The sequence below is a fragment of the Anopheles marshallii genome, chromosome 2 (assembly GCF_943734725.1).
Source record: "Anopheles marshallii chromosome 2, idAnoMarsDA_429_01, whole genome shotgun sequence".
In the NCBI taxonomy this organism is placed as follows: Eukaryota; Metazoa; Arthropoda; class Insecta; order Diptera; family Culicidae; genus Anopheles; species Anopheles marshallii.
In genome coordinates this window covers 2293502-2314779 of record NC_071326.1, presented here as the reverse complement: position 1 = coordinate 2314779, position 21278 = coordinate 2293502, and the positions used below count along the sequence as shown (strand labels likewise).

General features: G+C 37.6%; 2 protein-coding genes across 2 annotated transcripts; both read right to left on the bottom strand.

The window, feature by feature from the left end:
- Positions 1–3354: 3354 nt before the first annotated feature.
- LOC128709466 (zinc finger protein 184-like) lies at positions 3355–4965 on the bottom strand. The gene is made up of 3 exons (XM_053804465.1): positions 4816–4965; positions 3637–4742; positions 3355–3553 (listed from the first exon to the last, which is right to left on the bottom strand). The coding sequence occupies exons 1-3, from the start codon at positions 4963–4965 to the stop codon at positions 3355–3357; spliced, it is 1455 nt and encodes a 484-aa protein (XP_053660440.1).
- Positions 4966–13441: 8476 nt separating this feature from the next.
- On the bottom strand, positions 13442–15865 carry LOC128709461 (broad-complex core protein-like). Its single transcript, XM_053804458.1, has 2 exons — positions 15856–15865; positions 13442–13899 (listed from the first exon to the last, which is right to left on the bottom strand). Exons 1-2 carry the CDS (start codon positions 15863–15865, stop codon positions 13442–13444), a joined length of 468 nt encoding a protein of 155 aa, XP_053660433.1.
- Between the last annotated feature and the right edge of the window lie 5413 nt (positions 15866–21278).

Below are 21278 nucleotides of genomic sequence, written 5' to 3'. Positions count from 1 at the left end.
CTCAAACTTTATCATCAACATTACCGTAAAAAAGGAAAACAAATTTGACACCCCGATCTTCCATGGAGAGTGAAAGAGTTTGGGAGAATGATATAAATAATACCATCGTGCCAATTATTGCCATAAAAACACGCACACTCATACACACATCATATTGATCTCAAATCACAATATATTAGCAACAGCAACAATAGCTGCCACTCAGCTGACATCTATCCACTCTGTATTAGGTAGAGCACGATGAATTATGGCGCACGTCGTACCGGGCACAGAACAACTATCCAAACATAACGCAAATAGCTAACTTCTTTTTGCTGGGAGAAAAGAGACAACATGTAACATGAAACTATTGATTGTATGAGTTGAAACCTTGCGCGTTTCGTTATACGGAGAGGAGGAATGTATATGCAAGTTTAAGGGTGTGTGTGTAATTAGTGCTGGTTGAAGCGATGAGAATAGAATGTTAGGTATTTGAGAACTGGTAAATGGGAGTGACTGAGCCATTCGAGTTGCTACATTCTTGATTTATTTTGTTGCGTATACAAACACACAAACAATTTTCGCAGGCAGTTTCCTAATAATTTAAAAACATTTACGTAGTCCTATTTTGATGATAGCGCTTGTGCGCAGATTGTATAATGTCAGCGGTTGGGCCTGCTTGGCTGCTAGACATAAATTAGCTATATTAGCAGATTTTCCAGCAGCAATGCTGAAGGATGACGAGTTGTTTTGTAGGTAATAAGTATAAGGCGCGTGTTGAGTAATTGCATATGCGTCTGTAAGTGCATATGCAAAATGGAAAGCAACGGGCTGTGATAGAAAGAAGTTGATAATAGTTTTATGTAAGTAGCGGCAAAAAACAATAGTACCACAAATTGTTCATCATTGGCAAGTACCAATGGTTAATAGCCAAATGGACAGCAAGGTACGAAACAAAAATGGATTAAAACAGAATACCGCATTGGCCGCAATATTACTGATACTGACCGGTGACATCAAATACAGTTACCTCTTCCTCTCCTGCCCAGTTTTTCCTATCTGTACCTTCCTTTCTTCTCCTCTAATTGATTCTAACTGACCTACTCATCGCGCATCCGTGTGTGTACACGTGGTCTTTAGCATTAAAATGCAAAAATATTTTAATGAAAATGTTTGGGCGATTCCCAGAATACTACAGCGCTAGAAAAGATCGACGAACTGTTGCTACTGTCCGGGAAATCCTTCGGCGAACACATGGCCACTGTTTCATGTTTTTTTCTAACCTGATTTTCTAAGCTAATCATTTTATCTAACTATATAAGTTTGTTTCAGTTTGTAGCTTAAATATAATTGGAGGTAATGCAGAATAGAGTAGGTATTTGAGTATCAGCAATCATTTGTCTTAGTGCACATCATTTTTTTACGTGTAGGCCGGATAGCGCATCGTTTAAAATATAATTTAAGGATGTAACAGCAGCGCCAAACAGGTGCAGTGTGCATCAGGCTGCCGTTAATGAGAATCAATGAGATAGCACTTTGAGAGGAAGTATCACTGCCTTAGCTAATCCAGATATTGAATAGTAAAAGCGCAACACGCGGATGTAGTAAAGGGACAAAGATATGCTAAACGAACTCAAAAAGTGGTAGGAAGGTGTAAATACCGGGAAATCATACACGGATATTTTGAAATGTACCATTAACGATACTTTTTTATTTTGTAACTGAATATGATGCCTTGTGTTAAATGGAATTTGGAAGTTGCAAACAGTGTTTACCTCTGTTTTACGCAACCCCTTGAGATTGGAGATTGCGTTACAATTGCTACATAAAGTAGGAACTATATTTCATCCTGTGTTCGATTAGTGTCCGATATTCCCACGCGGACACAGGTGCTATTAGTTTAAAATATTTTCAATATTTTATAAAAAGGATGCACGCAAGTGCTTTGTGCATGTTAAAGAAAACTGCTTTTGTAAAAGTGTATAAACATGGAAACTGTAAAACAGATACTGCAATAGTTTTCAATGCCGGGAATATTCACAATTCGTTCTTATCCAGGTGAGTCAAAAAGAGAACAAATCGCTGACATACAAGAAAACATTGATAAAAGGTAGGGTATGCGCACAGCAAAATTAAGCCAAAGCAAAACTTGCAGTGTGACGTAATTTCTATACATAAGGATAAACTAAACGGGATTTGAAGTTGTCGTTCCGCTTAAATCTTTGTGGTCGGCTGACAGCCGATCCCAGAAGTATTTCAAACGCTACATATACGGTTAAACGAGAGGTTCCGAGTTATTTCTCTGCACCATAGGAGTGATGCATCAAAGGCGGATTTTCCACATTTACGTGCCATTTATGTATCAATGGTTTAAACGTATTTGTTGTTCTTACGATTGGATTTCCAAACCAATGGTTTTGTGTCAGCAAATTATATATTAAAATGTTTACACAGATTATTCAAATTCAAATATTTTTCTTCTTTATCGGCACAACAACCTCAACGAGGTCTAGACCTGCCTATTTTGGCTTTCTGTGACTTTATTTACCCGTATCTGGAGTCCTGCGTACGGGGGATTGGTCCGGTCCGTTCGTGTGAAGACCGGCGCCGCTATCATCATGCCACCGGGCCGCCCCAGAGATTCAAATATTGTGTCTAGTAAAACATGGCCAAATTTTACTGTGCGCATACCTTGGTAATAGCTTGCAAGATATGAGCGAAAACTCATTGAGTTGATCGTCCTGTCGTTTTCCCACGCAGTATCGATACGCCACATTAATAGCGTCGTTTTGACCAAGTAATAATACACTCACTTACCAATATAAACAAGGCCACACTAGTGTTACAGTAAATCCATAAGTTCTAGATAAATTTAATAAAAAAGACTAAATCGAAGACATGAACAACAATTTGTGCTCCAAATCCGAACTTATGTTTTGTAGTAGTGTTGATTTTTTATCCGGTAAGTTGCTAAATCGAGCAAACGGCTTATTCGTTCTTTTTGAAAAAAAGTATCTAAGTATCGGTTATTGTTATTAGAGTCTATTTTGTTCACCGCAAAGGTTTCGGGATGTCAAAGTCGAAAAGGTGATAAGTGACGTTAAAGGCTCCAATACTAGGAGAATCCAATAACAGTACAGAAATTTAAGGAAAAGAGGTTTGTAGATCTCAGACGACAGTCGGATTAGAAATCCGAGCGCCTTGTTTACCTTGTATGCGTGTTATCAACCTGATCTTGGGGGGAATGAGATCTTGGGTGGAGATGACTCTAGTTTAGAGCGTGCCGCATATAGACAAATAACCAATTGACGTAGACACGTAGAGAGACTCGATTTTCAGATCGTCAGTATCCAAAGCATCGGATTGGTAGTGATACTATCTATCTTTATCGATGTTGAGATGGTGTCGTAAGAAATGTGATCGGCGGGAAGCGGCAGATCGAAAGCGAATTGTACATTGCGTACATTCGTACGGTTTTTCATCAGTGTGTGTACGCATATGTGTCGTAAGTGTTCCTTTTTGGCGGAAAGTTCGATCGCACACGTCGCACCGATACGGTAGAATTCCATCGTGTCTGTATCAAATGAAAAGCACACGTGATAACTGCTGTTAGTGAGCTGACAAGAAATATGGAAAAAATGTTAAAACGTTACTTACATAAGCTTATGTCGGTCTAGTTCAATTTTTTGGATAAATTGTGTCCTACAAACGACACAAACATATTTTCTGTTAGTGGGAATTTTAAGATGTCTGGAGTCCCCCTGGACGGTTTGTGGCCTATACTGTCGATTCATTACACACGAATGCAGCTTGTGGTATGTAACGGCCGATTGTGATAACATTAGTTTATCACAATGCTCGCATTTGCGCGGTGGAAACTTTGCCACCGGTCGGTCATGTTTGATCAAATAGTGTTTGTACAAATTTTGACGTGTTTTAAACTTTCCTCGGCACTCTTTACACTCGAATCCACGTTTGCTATGCGTTTCTTCATGAGCACTTAAACGTCCCTTCGAAACGAACTCTTTAGCGCATTGACTGCAGACAAAAGGTTTATCGGGCGTATGTATTCGCTCGTGAGCCTGCAGATGGTGTGAATAATAGAAGGATTTGTGACAAAATTGACACGCGTACCGTTTCGTGCCCTGATGAGTGCGTGCGTGACGAATGCAGGAACGCATAGGTTTAAAGTGCCCCGAGCACACTGTGCAATGAAAGAAATCGTCGTCCTTCTTCAGGCAATGAGTTTGCTGGACATGTTTTCGAAACAACTGTAAATCACTTTTGAGATGTACACATTTGTCGTATGATGGTTGGGTTACTTTGGGCACCATTTGTTCGATGTTTTGCGCATTATCCTCAGTGCTGTCTGGATCGATCGAGACCAATTCCTCATCGGCAGTGAACTCTTCTGTTTTTTCTGTGTCTGTTTCGACTTCATCAGGCAATTGTACTTCTTTGTCGGGTGGATAGACTAGCGTAGAATTGGGATCACGGTTTGTCATCTCGAATCTACTTTCTTCTTCTAGATAATTACCAGTTTCACTATGGCAAATGGATTGTTCATCTGGTGAAATTAAGTACTGAATTGTGAGAGCATCTGCAACAATTGCAGATTGTTCCTGAGATTTGAAAAAGGAAGCAAAAATACTTTCTACAGATTCTATTGCCTGCCTTTGAAACAGATAGCTAGAATTTAGTTGCATTAGGCAAGTTAAACAAAGGTTTAGCAAGCGCTTCTTGGAGAGTGTCGCAATATCGTACTGAAATGGTAGTAATCGGACAAAAGTTTAATATATTACCTTGCAAACTTTAGCGCTTTGTTGAATGTCCCACCTGTATGCCAATGAATTTACCGTACATCGTTTCACAGTTCATTGCAATACCATCGATGTCGACTTCCGTACTTAGTGGCACCAGTGCTGATGCATGTTTCAAGCAAATGAGACATTTTTTTCGTCCAACAGCTCTCAGACCCCTGATCATTTCAGCGAGCAAAACTCAAAACAAGTCACATGGACAATATTTGGTAAATGCCACAAGAGAAGGCTTTATACCGTACCGACAGTAAACAAATTGGTCACTGACGTTTATCTTGCTTGCTACGTAAACAATCATTGAAACAAAATACAGGCAGTCCCCGAGATACGCGGTTCCTCTTATACGCGGATTCGGAGATACGCGCTTTTTGGAAATTTGTCAGCTGAGTTAGTGTATCGCACAAAATCTAAGCAAAAAAGTGAAAAAGTTATCTAATATAGCTTTCTTTGCCATATAAAACATTTGCTTTTAGTTTTTTTTAATGTATTCTATCAAAATGTAGCCTGTTTTGCTGAATAAATCAAGTGCAGAGCAAGTATTCAACTATCTAACTGTGAAGTATAAACGATTTTACTCCCGGATGGGACTTACGTGGAAATTCGAGATACGCGGAATTTTCCCGGGTTATAGCGGTCCGCTATAATAGCGTATCTTAGGGACTGCCTGATAAGCAATTATGGGTGCAAAATCTTTAAGTAGCAATTTAAGTGATTTAAGTAGTCCTTAATTCATAATGAAACCCGATTAACGAATATGATTTCTTAATAAATAATACATACCAAAAATTAGACTATAGGCTGAGCGTAGGCATAAAGGGAAACAAAATAAAAATGAAAGTTTTTTTTTAAACTTTTGGTTCCTGTTGCAATGGTAGTTTTAAACGGTGATTTAAGGGAAGTGCGGTGAAAGATAAGATAAAATTTAATAAACGTATTTTATTATTAATTAAGGGTCTTATACTTTAGTCTGAACGCCGTTCAATAAACCACAATTCCATTTATGCATCTTTGTGTGACGTGTCCTCATTTAAAGTGACAGCAATCTCGTGAGTAGCATGACAATTGGCTGCGTACGTGAAACGATTTCGTTACTACTGTAGTGACCAGGACGCCACCTGGCGCAAAATAATAACATCCTTGGGGAGTTGGGAGACAGGGACAGCATGCATACTTAGAATAGTACAGCTAGGGGGTGCACGTTGCAGTGCGTATAAAAGCGTTGGCGTGCGTATAAAAGTGTTGGCGTACTCGCGTAACCAAGCTCTTTCTCAGCTTCTTCCCACGTTCGAGCTCGCCGCTACTATTTAACATACCACATCGCACCGCGTGTTGCCCTGAGGCAAAAAGAAAGGTAAAAATAGAAACGCTTAAAGAGAAGCCTAAACTACCGATTTCGGATCCGTTATAAGAGTAAACTACTTGTTCATCCGCTTTATTAGATGTTGTACATTTTCTTAGATGAGTTTATTATATGTATCATGAAAATGTATGAATATCATTACTGAAGCAAATGACAACAAAAGATGTCTTTGACTCAAATTCATTGTGTTTTTTGTATGTCTGTTGGTTTTTGCTTCCCGTTAATTTGTTCACCGGTGTTGATGGTGTACGAACTTGAACCTAGTTCTACTATTTCTTCTTTCGGCGAAGACATTCATGTTCTGCCGATTGCATTGTTAAAGGGGACAATGACTGTTTTCTGCTGTGCAGTTAAAACAAACCCCATTTTCTATCGTGATTCTCGCACTTTCGCACAATATATCTCGTTAGTTGCTCGTTTACGACTCTTTGTATGTTTGTTTGTTGGTACTTATATATATAAACACTCTCCCTCCACCGAACTCACTTAAAACTTATGCTAATTTTGATGCAGAAAACACATCTACGGATACAACAACGACAAGGAAAATTGTTCCAGTTTACTTTCCCGTTGTAGGTTTGGTGCGTTTGGTACGCATTTAGAGTTCAGAGAGACAGAGAAACTCGCGCACGGTGACTGACGAACCTCCGACCTTTGTGTACTAGGATCGTCTTTCGTATTCCATCTGTATTTCTGTATCTTTTTGGTACTCATTTAGAGTTCAGAGAAACAGAGAAACCCGCGCACGTTGACTGACGAACCTCCGACCTTTGCGTACTAGGATCGTCTTTCGTATTACATCTGTATTTGTTTTATTTGACAACATTTGCACCGTGCCGTACATTTTGATACACAATTCGTTGTGTTGTCATCATGCCATTCTCTTCACATCCACCTAGCCCTAGCTAAAGAGTATCCTAAGTATTCTTCTAGTTTTATCACCAGCAGCACTTCGTACATAAGAGAGATGAAATAATACAAACACGCTCCCACACCATGCACACACTCGTTAAGTACATGTGCGTATGTAGTGCTTCATATTTCATATTTTTGCATTTAAACTAGATCTCGTATATTTATATCTGCATATGCTCATATTGACTGAATTAGTGTGAATTAGTGAGTTTATGTTTGGGATGTGTACTTCTCTTATTCCAGGAATACTTACATACCTGTTACTCGCATTCTGTTCACTGTTTCTTATACTCATCTCATTTAGATCGTTTGCCTGGTGTGTATGTGATTGTTTTGTTTTTATTTATAAACATCTTTCCTCCTCATAATATGTAATTCTTTAAGGGGAACTAAAAGAATCGCACCTTGTGCAACTCAATAAAGTAAAGGTGAATCTGTTTTGTTTGATTTTAAAAACTCTACAACTTTCGAGAGTATGCTTCAAATTGATTTGTATTGTTTGTAATATGTTATCATTCATTTGTTTTGTTTTTGTTGAGTCCATTTTGTTTTGTATTATTATGCTAGTAGTAATAGGTTAGCTCGTGAGGTATTTCGTTCAGGTTTACAAGAATTTTTTTCCACTACTTTTTGTTTGTTTGGTTCCATTTGTTTTGTATAGTGCTGCGTTGCTGTTGTCCTTTTTTTCGTTCTGAGCATGTACCTAAACGTAAATAAATTGTCTCCATTTGTTATTACTTAACAATTGTTATCTGTGAATTGATCCAAATATTGCACGCAATCCCCAACCATTCTGTTACTTTTTCCAACTTTGTTTTCTAGTTTCTTTTGTTTTCACTTTTTTGCATATTATTTCTTCTACTCAGAAGAGTGGTTTACGGGATTTTACTTGTTTCTTTGCGCTTGTTGTACTCTGTTAAAAGGCAGCTTGGTTGCATTTGAACTTGGATTTACTGGCGCTTTAATTATTGTTTTACATAAATTCAAGATACAAAGTTCCAAATATAGTGGCACAAAAGCCAGTAGAACGAATTCTACTGCCAAAGAAACAGAGAATTTAATCATTATCTGCCAAAGCACACGCTACTTTCTGCATCGCTTTATTATTTTGAAGGCGGTTGTTTTTACCTTAATGTTTATATTCTTCGCTTTGTATTGTAAACATTAGACCTGAGACGTGTAGAAATGTATTATTCTTATCATTTGTTATGTAAAACATGTTTTTTTTCTGATCGTAATGCGTCTGTATAGGATACAGGTCGAGGCATAGCCCAGATCGAGTCTACTATTTTGAACTTGATTTGGACATTTAGATCAAACAGTGTTTCAGGCCAAGTATATCCAGGGTAAGTGGCCACTTACAGAAGAAAATGTCTACAAACTAATGAGAAATGAACCATAGATCAAATTACCAACAGTTATAAGCACACCAGGCAGTTCTTCGGCCAGGCAGTTCTTCCTAAAAAGTGTTCACAAAAAATGAGTAACGCAATTCGCGCAATACGTATTAACAGTATCGGATTCGACTCCTTGGTGTCCATGAGCGGAATGGTAGTTGGAGCCTAACAGTACAGGGGGCTTGCCGATCTTTAAAGGGCCTCTTTTATCTCTCACCACGCTCGAATAGAGGCACTTTTTACACTCTAACTTTCGTCGGGCACCCCTGGACGACAAAGCCCTACATCGAATGCCGTAAGAACCGTTAATGATTGCGCTCGGGGTCATTTGAAGTTCGGGACGCTAAAGATCGCCTACTCGGCGGTCTACAGTCATTTAACATTGAGCAATAATTATCAAATTATATGGAGAAAGTTTGCTTATCGCATATGTTTTCCATACGATTTGACCTTTCTTCCTCAATGTTGCTTTATTGGATGATACGCGTAAATAATTGTTCATCTAACTGTCAAAATGGTTCCCACAGATTTTTGTCATTTTACTCTGTATCCATCGATCTGCATTTGTTAATGGAGCTTGCATTGACTGTCTGTTGTCATATATAAGCAGGAGTGTTCCGACACTCTCGACAGACGAAGTGCTGTCCATTTTATTGGTCGGCTTTTCGGTGCATGCTTGTGAGATGCCCGTTGGTTTACATTGTTTACAATTTGCACTCTACACCGGAACACAAAAGGAAAAGAAAAACATGCACGATTCGCGAAAGTAGGTGTGATGTTGTGTTCTGTTTTTAATAATCAATTTTTCAACGTCAGTTTCTTTACTCATGTAAAGCTACAGCTGATAAGTTAATTAATATGGTAAATAATTAAAGAGCGCCTGTGCCATCTTCTAGTATGAAGACGAACGCAGAGCATACTACATTCCCTGATTTTGATTGCTTTATGATTTGTCATTTGTCTGTGGTTCGCATACTAAAACACGTACACCCCCGTCAGCAGATACGCAGTTATCAAGAGGTATTACTGCCTGCTAGATTGCTACCAAGTTCATTTGTATAGTTGTTGAGTTTGTGTATTGTGCCTGGTTGTACTTGTTTCGCTGGCGATGATTTATTCAGAAAAGGAAAACAATAGACAAAAAATGTTTTCATGTTGCGCAAAGGTAGAACTGGTAATTCGGGAATGTTATTTTGTGTTGACCGTTTGTTGAAGGAGCCTTTGTGGGCCATGCTACCGCAATGTGCGCAATGTTCGTGACTCACATTAACGTAGTCGTATTTCATCATTCAGTTCGGGATGACGGATAGTCTTCTAATAAGGAACAATGGTATTAAACGAAATAATTTCTTTTCGAAAAAAAAAAAAATATATATATGTATATATATATGTGTGAATTATATAAATTTGTCAAACGAGTGAAACAAAACGTTTCCTTGCATTATTCATCGTGTACTTTCCCTCTCTCTTTCTCTCTCTCTCTCTCTCTCTCTCTCTCACTCTCACACACACACACACTGTCCATTTTTTGCTTTTTGACATGCGCTTGCAAAACAATAAGTTAATGGAAGAAGGTTGAAACATTTGACAGTATGTTCTGATTCTGGGCTCTCATTGTGCAATATTGTAAGGTTATGTGTGTAGTTTATAAAGTATTTTCCCGTAGTTGTTGTTTTTTGTTTTAACATCTCGTACACATATACTCATTACGCTCACTGTAAATACGATGTTTTACATTTGGCTTTCTTGTTTTTTTTTTGATGCTATAATCTATTAATTGTATGTCTAGTAACTATGAAATCCCTGCCCATCAAGTTTCGGCTATTTGGCTTTCTACTTCAATAGTATATATGCCTTAAATTTCTTCCCTAATTGCCTGATTTTGTTTACGATGTTGCGTGTCTTGCATTGTTTGGTGCTATGTGTGAGTGTGTTTCTGTGAGCGTTTGTTTAATGCGATTTCAATGTAATAAATTCGAACATTTTACAACATTTTTTGTTTTGTCTTCAGGATTTATACCGATACCCTATACAAAGTGATGCTGGGATAGTTATTAAATCGTACATTTAGAATTATAAAACACTAGCAAGTCTCTTAATACTGCACTATATACTTCTTGCCCTTCTTGTCCCAGCGAATATATTTTTTTTACTTTTTATATTTATCCTTTGTTATTTCTTCACATCTTTTCTCCTTTTCTCTGATCCAGTCAAAGACCCCGTTTGTGTGATAGTGTTTGTGTATGGTTTTTTTTAAAATAATTTTACTTTTATTTTTCCATTTGAGCATAGGATATGTTTTCTTTTGTGTTGTATTTTGTTTATACCTTCTTCTCTTCTTGAGTTTAAAAAAAACTTGATAATTATACAGATAAATGTAACGGATCTTGTAGACACCGCCGGTCTGGTATACAGAAATATATTTAAATTCATACACCCTCAACCCTACACACATACACACACACATACCCATATTCACACACACACAAACGGGATTTCACAATTTGTTTGCATGGATTGTTATCCAATAGTGTTGTAGATGTTTTGAAAATTTATTTATAATATTCTTTTACATTTGTCTCTTGCTCTCTTTTGTAGATTGCAATTAGTCAAACTCTTAGTTTTATAATTATGTACAGTTGTGTACACTAAATGTTCACTGGCCTAGTCACATCACGCGCGAGTGTGTGGATGAGTGTTTCTAGTTTACTAGCTATTGCTAATATTCATATCAACACCACGAGAAGTGAGTGTTTTTACTTATTGTGTTATTTTCGTTCTTTTGGAGTGCATGTTTGAGAGTGATCAAATCCCTGTCGTCTGTGAGTCTTCTCTAGAGCAGCCTGCTAAGTTTTTACTGCCCCTTGTAAAGAAACGATAGCACATTTAAGTAAGTAGCAGCAACCTGATTTAACACCTGCGCAATATTATTTTTGTTTTCCAAATTTACCGATACAGTGTGTTTGCGTGTGTGTGTTTGTGTGTGTGTGTATGGATTTTGTATTTAAAAATCGTTCGCCTGACTATTTTGATACATTTATAATTATTACTAATTATATGTCTGATACTTAATTGTTCCTCTTCTGTATACTTTTTATCGCTTTGTAATAAAGTTTTTTTCAATTTTAAGCAAAATGTTAATAAATCACGTCCAGCCGTCGAAAACATAGAATTCTATAGTTTGCAAGTGCTTGACTGGTTTTTTGCGCTGTTTTTTAAGTGTAACATTGAATGCTCGATTCAATCTTTGCGCTCCTCTATTATCCAGCTATAATGAATAAACCTGATTTGGAGTTTAACTATTTAACATATCTATGAATAGTAAGGACTCTGCAAAATGGTATCGAATGATACTCATTAAAAGATGCTTTACTAGTCAGTTCTTTTTAAATTTGGTATTAATCTTAAGCTTTGTCCTGTTCCTTCTTTTCGTGTCACACAAGGATTTTGGCTTACATGTTGGGAATTTGTTTCGGTTTTAGGCTAGGAATTGTTTGTTTTAGTTTTTGTTATCTGAATTGTACTATACAAAAAAAACCCAACCACACACATACTTGCACATACACGCATCGCAAATTTTGGTATTGATTCTAATTTATCGAAAGTTATAGCAAAAAAAAAAAACAAAAAAGGCAATTCATTTCAATAAATAATTTTAAATTTTTCTTTTCTTCTCATAAAATCACAGTTATTCGTTTTGTCTTCTTGATACTCCCTTTAATTTACACGTCGGAAATTTATCTACTACGTTTTTTTCCTTCGAATACACGGCCACCCACACGCAAATTGAATCGAATGTCTTCAAATGTTTCGTTTACTTCAGACAGCAAGGTTCGTATAGCCGCCGAACCGTAACACGCACGTGACCCACGCTCTTACACAGGTCCAATCTTGGTTGAAAATACGTTCTATAGGGAAGAAAACAAAACAGCATCGCTGTTAGTTTTTTGCAATTTAATGTGCCCTTTTATAGCGTTAAACAAACACACACACTCGAATCGACACCGGGTTTAAAATGAATAAATCCTTGCTCATTTGATATGTGTGTAATTTACCTAATATGATTGAATTGGTGGCATTAGAGGTACAAATCCTAAACACAAAAAAGCACCAGAATCAACATGCTTGTTTCCTAGAGCATGTGAAAGGTATTTTAAAAATTCACAACACGCAGTTTTTGGTGGAAAGATGTATGCAACGAATCTATTTCCAACGTTCCAGAATTATTGCACATTGCGTACTGTTGCTGTTAGGGAGTAAATAAAACAGGTGAATAATTCTACGCACAGTATACTGTACACATTCTTTTTAATCGGTAATTAAGTTACGCTTTTCACTATTTGCAATTTACCAAGGACTTTTATAGTTTTGATTATCGATTTGCGTATATAAATAAATTTCACAATTGAAAACAAATCAAAATAAAATATGCTTCCACCTAATGTACTGGAACTTTCTTCTTTCACGCGTTTTACACAGCACGGTTCACATTAAAATATTAACACAAAAAGAACTCCCTCAGGCCGTGCTTAATCATGCAGATATTGCTCTTTGTTGTCTTCATTTAAGAAGAAGCACTGGAAGCAAGCACTAAAAGAGTGATTGTTTGCCTTTTTGCAGATACTCAATACTGGGTGGATATGTTTTAATTAGTTGCTCGTTTTGCTAAAAAAAAAACCTTTTAATGGTAGGGTGATATTAGCATGCCTGATATGTACTTTGGTTACGTCGGATATGTACCAAACAGAAATGGGATCTTAAGTGTTGAAACGTCCATATAAACTCTCCACTTTGTTAAATAACGCATTTGATATCTCGATTCCGTCTCGATGATATGATCCGTTTGGGTTCATTGTGGACACGATCGCGTCCTACTGATGATGTGCCATACCATGTTGGACCCGTTGGCAGGATGCAACGTTGCGTTTTACGTTTGAAGCGAACTATCCGGACGTGGATCTGCACGTTGTTTACTGAATTCCAGGTGGTGGTTGGCCGAGTTCGGACGCAAAATCAAACAGATGCGGATGAGCGTGCGGGTGCGTACCGTGCAGACCGGCCCCCACATTGCTTCCGTTCCCAGATAGGACCGTCTTGATGGCGGATGTCTTCAGCAACCGTTTGAGCATGCCGCTTGATCCACGATGCTGGAGGCTTTTGTGTGTAGTTAATGAGTTTTTCGTCCGGTACCGCCGGTGACAGAACTCGCACACGTACAACGTATCGGACTGTTCGTGCTTATCCTGGAAGTGACGCTTAAGGGAGTAGTAGCAAGAGAAGGTACGACGGCAGTAAGGACACTCCTGTGGCTCGTTAATTCCGCCACTAGTCGGTGGAGGCATACGGAGTGGCATCAGCTGTGACGGTGAACCGGCAATCACCGACGACGAAGATGACGATGCGGACGGTGATGCTTGGCCTGGTGGTCCTGATGGATGGGTCACATACACACGGGCGGGGGCGCAAACACAAACGGGATGAAATAGAAGGATAGAAAACAGTACATTAGCAATTGTTAGCTGACCAGTCGAATATTTTATGTAGAAGTAGATACATATTTTTATTGGGATTCAATACGATAGGCGTATATATAGTAAATCTAAGTGTAAGTGAGGAGAGGGAAAAAAAGAACTGAACCGACAGTAGCCATCGTGCCTGTCGAACAATAGAGAAAAACTAGTTCAGTTCATAGTTGCGCTTAGATAGTTGGACAATATTACGGTAGAAGATAATTTTTCGAAAGGAATTGTAAAAAAGGATAATAATTCCAACTGTCAGCTTGCGTGGCGTATAGCATTGAGCGATTGGATGGCCTATACGAATCTTGTACTTGTACACGATCGTACCTACAAGAAGGGTATAGGTTAAAAAAAATCTAAAACAGGAAAAGAAACTTAGACATTACAATGCAAAACATAGCGTAAGAGAAGCCTTCATTAATTTTGACTATACTATTGCGGTAATAGAAGCCTATACTAAGGTGAAAAATAGACATTCATACTATTTATAGAATTTTGTTGCGAATTCCTTCAAGAATATAAAACAAGAGATTAACGTATGCATTTAAAAAACCGGCCTGATTTTAGACTTTGTCAAATGTTCTTTGCCTCGTAATGATGTATTTAGTTTATAATATATTTCACACATTAGTTTATAGTCTCTCTCTCTCTTCTTTGCGTAACTATCTTCTAGGTCATGCCAGCCATTTCTGGCTTACTAGTCTTAATGTTACCTCGTAGTCAGTCTTAGCTATGGGGGATTAGTCCGGATAAGATTTTTGACCGGTCCTGTCGTGTGAAGACCGTCGCCGCTATCAATGCACTCCCGGCCGAAGCGGTGTTCATAGTAGTGATGAGAAGTTAGAGGTGGAACGGTTGATCCGATCCGATCCAGGCTTGAAAAATCTGATCGAATCCTATAATATGGGATCAAATGATCCAGAATCACTGTTGAATAGCGCTTTTGATCCGGGATCATCGTTGCGATCCGGGATCATCGTTGCATGGAAAAGGTGATGCCTTGTATGGGGGTTTTGATCCCTAGCGATCCGGGATCATCGTTATATGGAAAAAGTGATCCCTTGTATGAGGGTTGTGATCCCTAGCGATCCGGGATCGTCGTTGATGTGATTTTTTGGTCTGCCCTAATCTCGATCATTATGGTAAGAACCTCCAAGAGATGTGCTGGCCTGAGATAAATGATTTAAAAAATACCACTAATCATCGCAATTGCTTTCAAATTCCACCAATGGCTCTTTTTTGTCATGCCTCAAGGACCATGAGTGGTCTTCTCCAATCATTTTGATGTAAAAATTGAAGATCAGGCAATCGTCAAGGCTGAAGGCTGAAGCTGAACCATAATTAGTCATTTTTTTGTAGTTATATTTTTGTTTGTAGTTTAAATCAGTTAGGTTTTTTATAGCATACGTTACAGTAAATTCTCATTCGTTGCATATACTCAATAATTTAAAATGTTATGTCGATATGGTTTCTCCAAGGATTTGATTAGACAGGCTACACAAAGCTAATTGAAAAAAAAAAATGTTTACTAATTGAAACATTCGAAAATAGAAAATTATATAAATAGAATATTAACAAAAAAAACCGACAATTCTTTGTCCGCTTTATGCACTAAGCACTGGTAAAACAATTAACGACAACATTTTTTTTCATCGGCACGACCAACTCAAGAGGTATAGAGGTCTGCCATTTCTGGCTTTCTTTGATCTTATTTACCCGTAGCCGGATAGCAAGTCCTGCGTACGAGTGATTGGTCCGGATGAGATATTGGACCAGTCCTGTCGTGTGACGACCGGCACCGCTACCAATACACCACCGGGCAACATATTTTTCAATACACAATAAAATCAAAAGAGATGCATTACCTGTAAGCATCACTACTATATATATTAACATTGGTATATGCACTATGCAAGAACATGGTAAAGCATTCATTCACTTACACGTAATATATGGAACAACAACACGAAAAAAAAGTATCCACAAAAATGGAAGCACGTAAAGATACAGATGAAAACGTTTTCTTGGTTATGAAAAAAAATTTGGGGCAAAAAAATAGGAAAAGCTGTCTAGGTGGGACACGAAATGAAAATGGGAGAGAATGAAAGAGTACTTACTTATTTAGTAAAAAATATACTTACGCACTATATTACTTACACACATACAAATACACATATATAACCACATATAGCGAGCGAGGATGGCAGGCAACGGACATATACACGAACAAATAAAAAAAAACAAGCAAACACAAACACACACAGAGCTAAATGGAGACGTCATGCAGGCGGCCGGCAGCAGCTAAGAAGAAATGAATAAATTGGTGGCTAAAAAATGGCAGAAGAAAATAGGTTTTCATCATACTACTCGATGATGACGACAGCTATTACCATTATCAGTTTTCGATTCTTGTATTGCTCCATGATTGTTTTTATTCGAAAATAACCTTAACAGAACGGCAAGCAATGTAAACGTCATCTACCTACAGCGAAGTTTAAGAAAACAATCTTAGAATAGTAACACTCCATCATGCACTGCAGACAACAATAAAGATGGTCGTTGCAGCTGTTCGCGCTCTACATTCACAATGTCAGTTTAGTTAACAATATTTATTGTTAACAGTTAAAATGAAGTTATTTATTACAATTATTCAATTTTATCATGTGCTATATATTGCTTGAATATAAACAGCACGAAGTGATGAGAGCAAAAAAATGGCAAATAACAGCATGTATCATAAAACGAGGATATGATCGAAGTAGGAAAATAAATTGAATTTGCAACTCACTGACAAGGTGACACAAACACATACATACAAATGTAAAGTACAGTGCATCCTGTACTCGAAAGCTTTGGGAGTCTAGTGTACGGTTAGGAATCAAATCCTGTCACAGAATGGTTTGATCTTCATCCTTTCTTGATGTAACGGTATAAACATGTGTCGATCGTCTTATAGAAACGCAACCAAAACTAGAGACGCCGAGGAAAATCACACTCCATCACTAAATCTATATCGTTTTCTCTCTTTCTCAATTCCTCGTCACATCTCTCTCTCTCTCTCTCCCTATCTTTCTCTTTCTCTGTTTTTCTCTCTCCCTGCCACCACCTAATACACTTTGAAGGACACAATCTTTAAATCACACACTCCAACACACGTAATTTCACTAAAGACGTTTGAAAGCCAATGGAAAAAAAGTTCTTTGAGCAACAAATTGTGACAAGAGAGACACATAAATGGTCAATCGGTTTGGGAAGAAAAGAATGTAAGTTCTATCATACAATCTTCAGCGTTTAGTTACAGAAGACGAATCCATTCGTAATTTGCGTCGGAAGTTCTTACCGTGGAATTCTGCAATAATGTACCGTAGAAAAGTTGCTCTCGTTAACTTTAATCTCGTTGCTGTATGTACTTCCTGTTCGTTAGTAAATCAAATGATTTACATAAGATTAAGATGTAACAGTGGGTTGGTCTCTATAAGACCTTAATACCATTTTTTTTAATTCAGTTTTTCAGCTAACATGCTTTTAGAAAAGAAGAAAGGTAATGAAATAGGTTGGATAAAATCTGGAGTTTATTTATTTTTCTAAATAATACGCTAGATAAAAACTATTGTATATTATTTTTATATTACTGTATATGGCGTATGTTTGCTTGATTTTGCTTGCTTGTGAGTGTTGCTTTTAATTTCCTATTTATTGTGGTGTACTTTTCCCTTTGTTTCCTCCCAGAAGCGTTGGATGTGTTTCGTTTTTGTGAGTTATGTTAAATTTTATCAACTATAAATTGTATGTACAAACAGAGTGTTGCGTCTGGTTTGAGACTACTTACGAGTGTACTATTTTAGTAGCTATTTCATATTGCTATTAATGTGATGATACTAAGTAACAGCGACAGCAATGCAAAATAAACAAAGAACTGGTAAATGCAAAGATGAAAAAATAACTGGGAAAGACGAAGATTTTTTTTCTTCATCTTTAATAAAGTTAGTATATAAAAATGACGTAGATGCTATGCAAAAGATGATTAAAGAGGGTTTACTCAAATTCAGTTCTCATTGTATATTGGAAGAATTAAGCAAAAAATGTAACTATAAAGACATCGATTACCATTATCAGTTTCGGTTCTTGTATTGATCCATGAATGTTTTTGCTAATCTATGTTTGCAAATATATATATTTTCTACATATCTAATATTTGCTAATCTGAAAGTGCCAAACTATATGTATCATATACGGGCCGAAAGGCGATGACGGAGCCATACTGACGATTACACCTTTCGTTTGAAAAAGGTGCAGATGCAACAAGTTTGTTGAGATAAAAATAATGTAATCAGGGAGGTAGATTTCTAGACGATAATGATAGTAAAAGGTAATTACCGTGTACTTTCGTCTTACAAAACTATTATAATAATCTACTGCTCAGACTTGGGCGCAACAGCACTTCTCTTTGTTCGCGTGTGTGTTGATGGAGTGCTCCAAATATATTACATTTTAATTAACAAATCATATCTCAGCAATGCTAAGGAGCGTACACGATAAGACAAACGATACATTTGTAACAAAGATAGTACGACGCAAAGATCCGCATGTTTTTGAAGCAGTCATGGAATTTAAATATCATCAAGTTCCGCTAAGTAACTCCATTAGGGAAGATCATTATCACTTCTAGTGTGTGTGTGTGTGTGTATGAGAGAGAGAGAAAGAGAGAATGCATTGAGAAGGATGCTGCTTACTTTTGCTTCTGCTTTAATAAGTGTTTTGGTACGGATCGGTGAGCTTGGAAATACGGTTGTACGTTACGAAGGGTTCAATATTACTATTGAACAACTCGCTCTAAATGGGTTTGTGAAGCTGAATTATATCAGAATGGTATAGTGAAGAAAAACGTTTTAAATGAAATACTTAAAAGATGCAAGCGAAAGGCAAGAGATAGCGAGATTGAAAGACAGTAAGGCGATAAAAATAATGAGACAAAATTGGGTGAAATTAAATAGTGTCAGTAGCAAGGTTTTTATGTTACATTGGATTATTTAAGCTATGCATACGTTCCTTTTCATTCTCTTATCTCTCGACCAACCTGAGAGAGATCTGATGTTGATAGGATAAATGGTTTAAATAACGAACTTTTAACACAATCTACCGTTTTTACAATAAGTATAGTCTATGTGAAGTATAAAATCGCTAATAGTGTGAGAATATTGATAAAAATCGGGCGCTTATGTGAATTATTAAAGTTCTTGCAAATGGAATGTTTTAGCATTTGCCTAAACGCTGCATAAAAAATATGGAAACTGTTTGCATATTTAGTTTGTTCATAAATCAACTTAAATATGCTCTAATTCCAAACTGGTGGAAGGCTACATACGCGTTTGAAAATGAGAATAATATATCATGATAGGTAACTATAGCAGAGCAATAGATAAGGCACAAATGTGGTGAAGTAGAAGGTGTAAAGATCAGAGTACTGGAGATAAAAGTATTGCTAAAGAACTATTAAAGATAGTTGGGTTGTGTTATTCTGTATCGATAGTAGAGAAAGAAAGATGATTTTGAGTAGCATTTATGGTAGTGGGAGACAGGGCAACTAATTAAAAGAGATGCTAGATATAATTTAAATTGTAACATAAAACGCTAACCTTTCACACACTAAGTCTTTCATTTCATTCTCATGAGTTTCCTATAGGCACACACATGAGTATGTACGCAAACATATTCACACACACACACAGATTCTTTGATTGCATATTCCTCTCTCAATCTGTCATTTATCCTTCTATTTAAAATTTTCTTCGCTTTAGCAGTCGGCGCTTTTTTCGATGCGTAGCTGTGCTACCGATGAACTAAACAAGCCGACTTCTCCGCTATGGTCGATGCAGCAGCAGTTGTTTTGTTCTATTTTTACGCATCTTCTTTGAGTTCGTTGGTGTTTGGTCCGCAGTAATAACGCTAACTTTACTTATTATCCTTGAGCAGGAAGTTTTGTACACTGTTCTTTGTGTGTGTCTATGTGATACTGCTTATATTCCAGATTCATGAACTTGAAGCAGAGCGAGATCCAGATAGAGAGAGAGAGAGAGAGAGAGGGAGCGATAGTGTGAACATAATTTTGTATGCAAGTCGTATCGCGTGCACAGCATGCAACCGCATCGCAACCACTATACAACCAGTCCAGCGATCTCACTCTCACTCTACGTTTCACGTATGCAGCTTGGTTGGGTTGAGTCGTTGAGTTTTGTCTGTTGGGCCAATTAACTGACAGCATTACGTGTTTAACGCATCTTGGACCCCATAAATTGTGGACATCTGAGTCATATTTAAATTCACTGGAAATAGGGAACTTCTGGTTTCCTTCGTTTGTATCGATCTTTTCCATTCTCAGATTTGCACATTGCACCAACTGAGAGTAATCACTCGCAGTCAGATTCTTAATGTTTCGCATAAGTTTTCTGTGCTTGTTCCATTACTAATGTATAGGTGTGCTCCTCTCGTAGCATTCTCGCACGTTACCTTCAAACTGTGGCTCCACCAGGTAAGTCGGTATAGGGGAGGAAAATCGGAAAGGGACACCAACGAATTCCGTTCCAAGGGACACACACGTGCGCGACAACAGGTGGCGATGAACGTGTGAATGATAGCTATGGTGTGTACTGTAGTAAAGGTAGTGATGGCGGTAGTAATAGTGGCTGTAGTGGTGGTAATAGTACAAAAGGTACCGCGTAGGGAATGGACGGAGGAGCGGTCGACGTGCTCTAGAAGAACTTCACATCCTTCATATCTAGCTCACCGGGCCGGGACTTGTGGTATGTGTAGATATGTGTCATCAATGAGTTTCGCGAGCAGTAGACGCGCTCGCATATGATGCAACGGTACTCTTCCTGCCTTTCCGCATGTTTGTCGGCGATATGCCGTTTCAGTGATGCTTTCGAACACAGCACTTTGCCACACAGCTGACATGAAAACAGTTTCTTAGGAGAGCAGCCTGCAATATACAAGACACACGAAAAACATTCCAAAAAACTACGCAATTGAAGGTGATGTTTGTTTGTTTTTTTTTTGTTTTGTTTTGTAATATTGTTGTTCTGTAAAGTCTGGTTGTAATTTATTATTTTCGTTTTTTTGCAATTTCGATGAATTTTGAGAAGGTTTTTATTCATTCAGTTGGAAGAGACAGCCAACGGAGTAGACAGTAATGATGATGAGTAGTAGAGAGACAGATCGGTGTTCAGAGAAAGTATTGATTGTGAACAGGTTGTGCGTGTGTGTTTTTGGCACAATAGAAGGGAGAGAA

Excerpts from the sequence above, each read along its gene's own strand:
- LOC128709466 (XM_053804465.1), bottom strand. The coding sequence starts at position 4,965 with ATGATCAGGGGTCTGAGAGCTGTTGGACGAAAAAAATGTCTCATTTGC. Across the intron at positions 4,743-4,815 it reads GTAAATTCATTGGCATACAG|TACGATATTGCGACACTCTC; the intron begins GTGGGACATTCA and ends CTACCATTTCAG. Across the intron at positions 3,554-3,636 it reads CTAGACCGACATAAGCTTAT|ACACGATGGAATTCTACCGT; the intron begins GTAAGTAACGTT and ends CATTTGATACAG.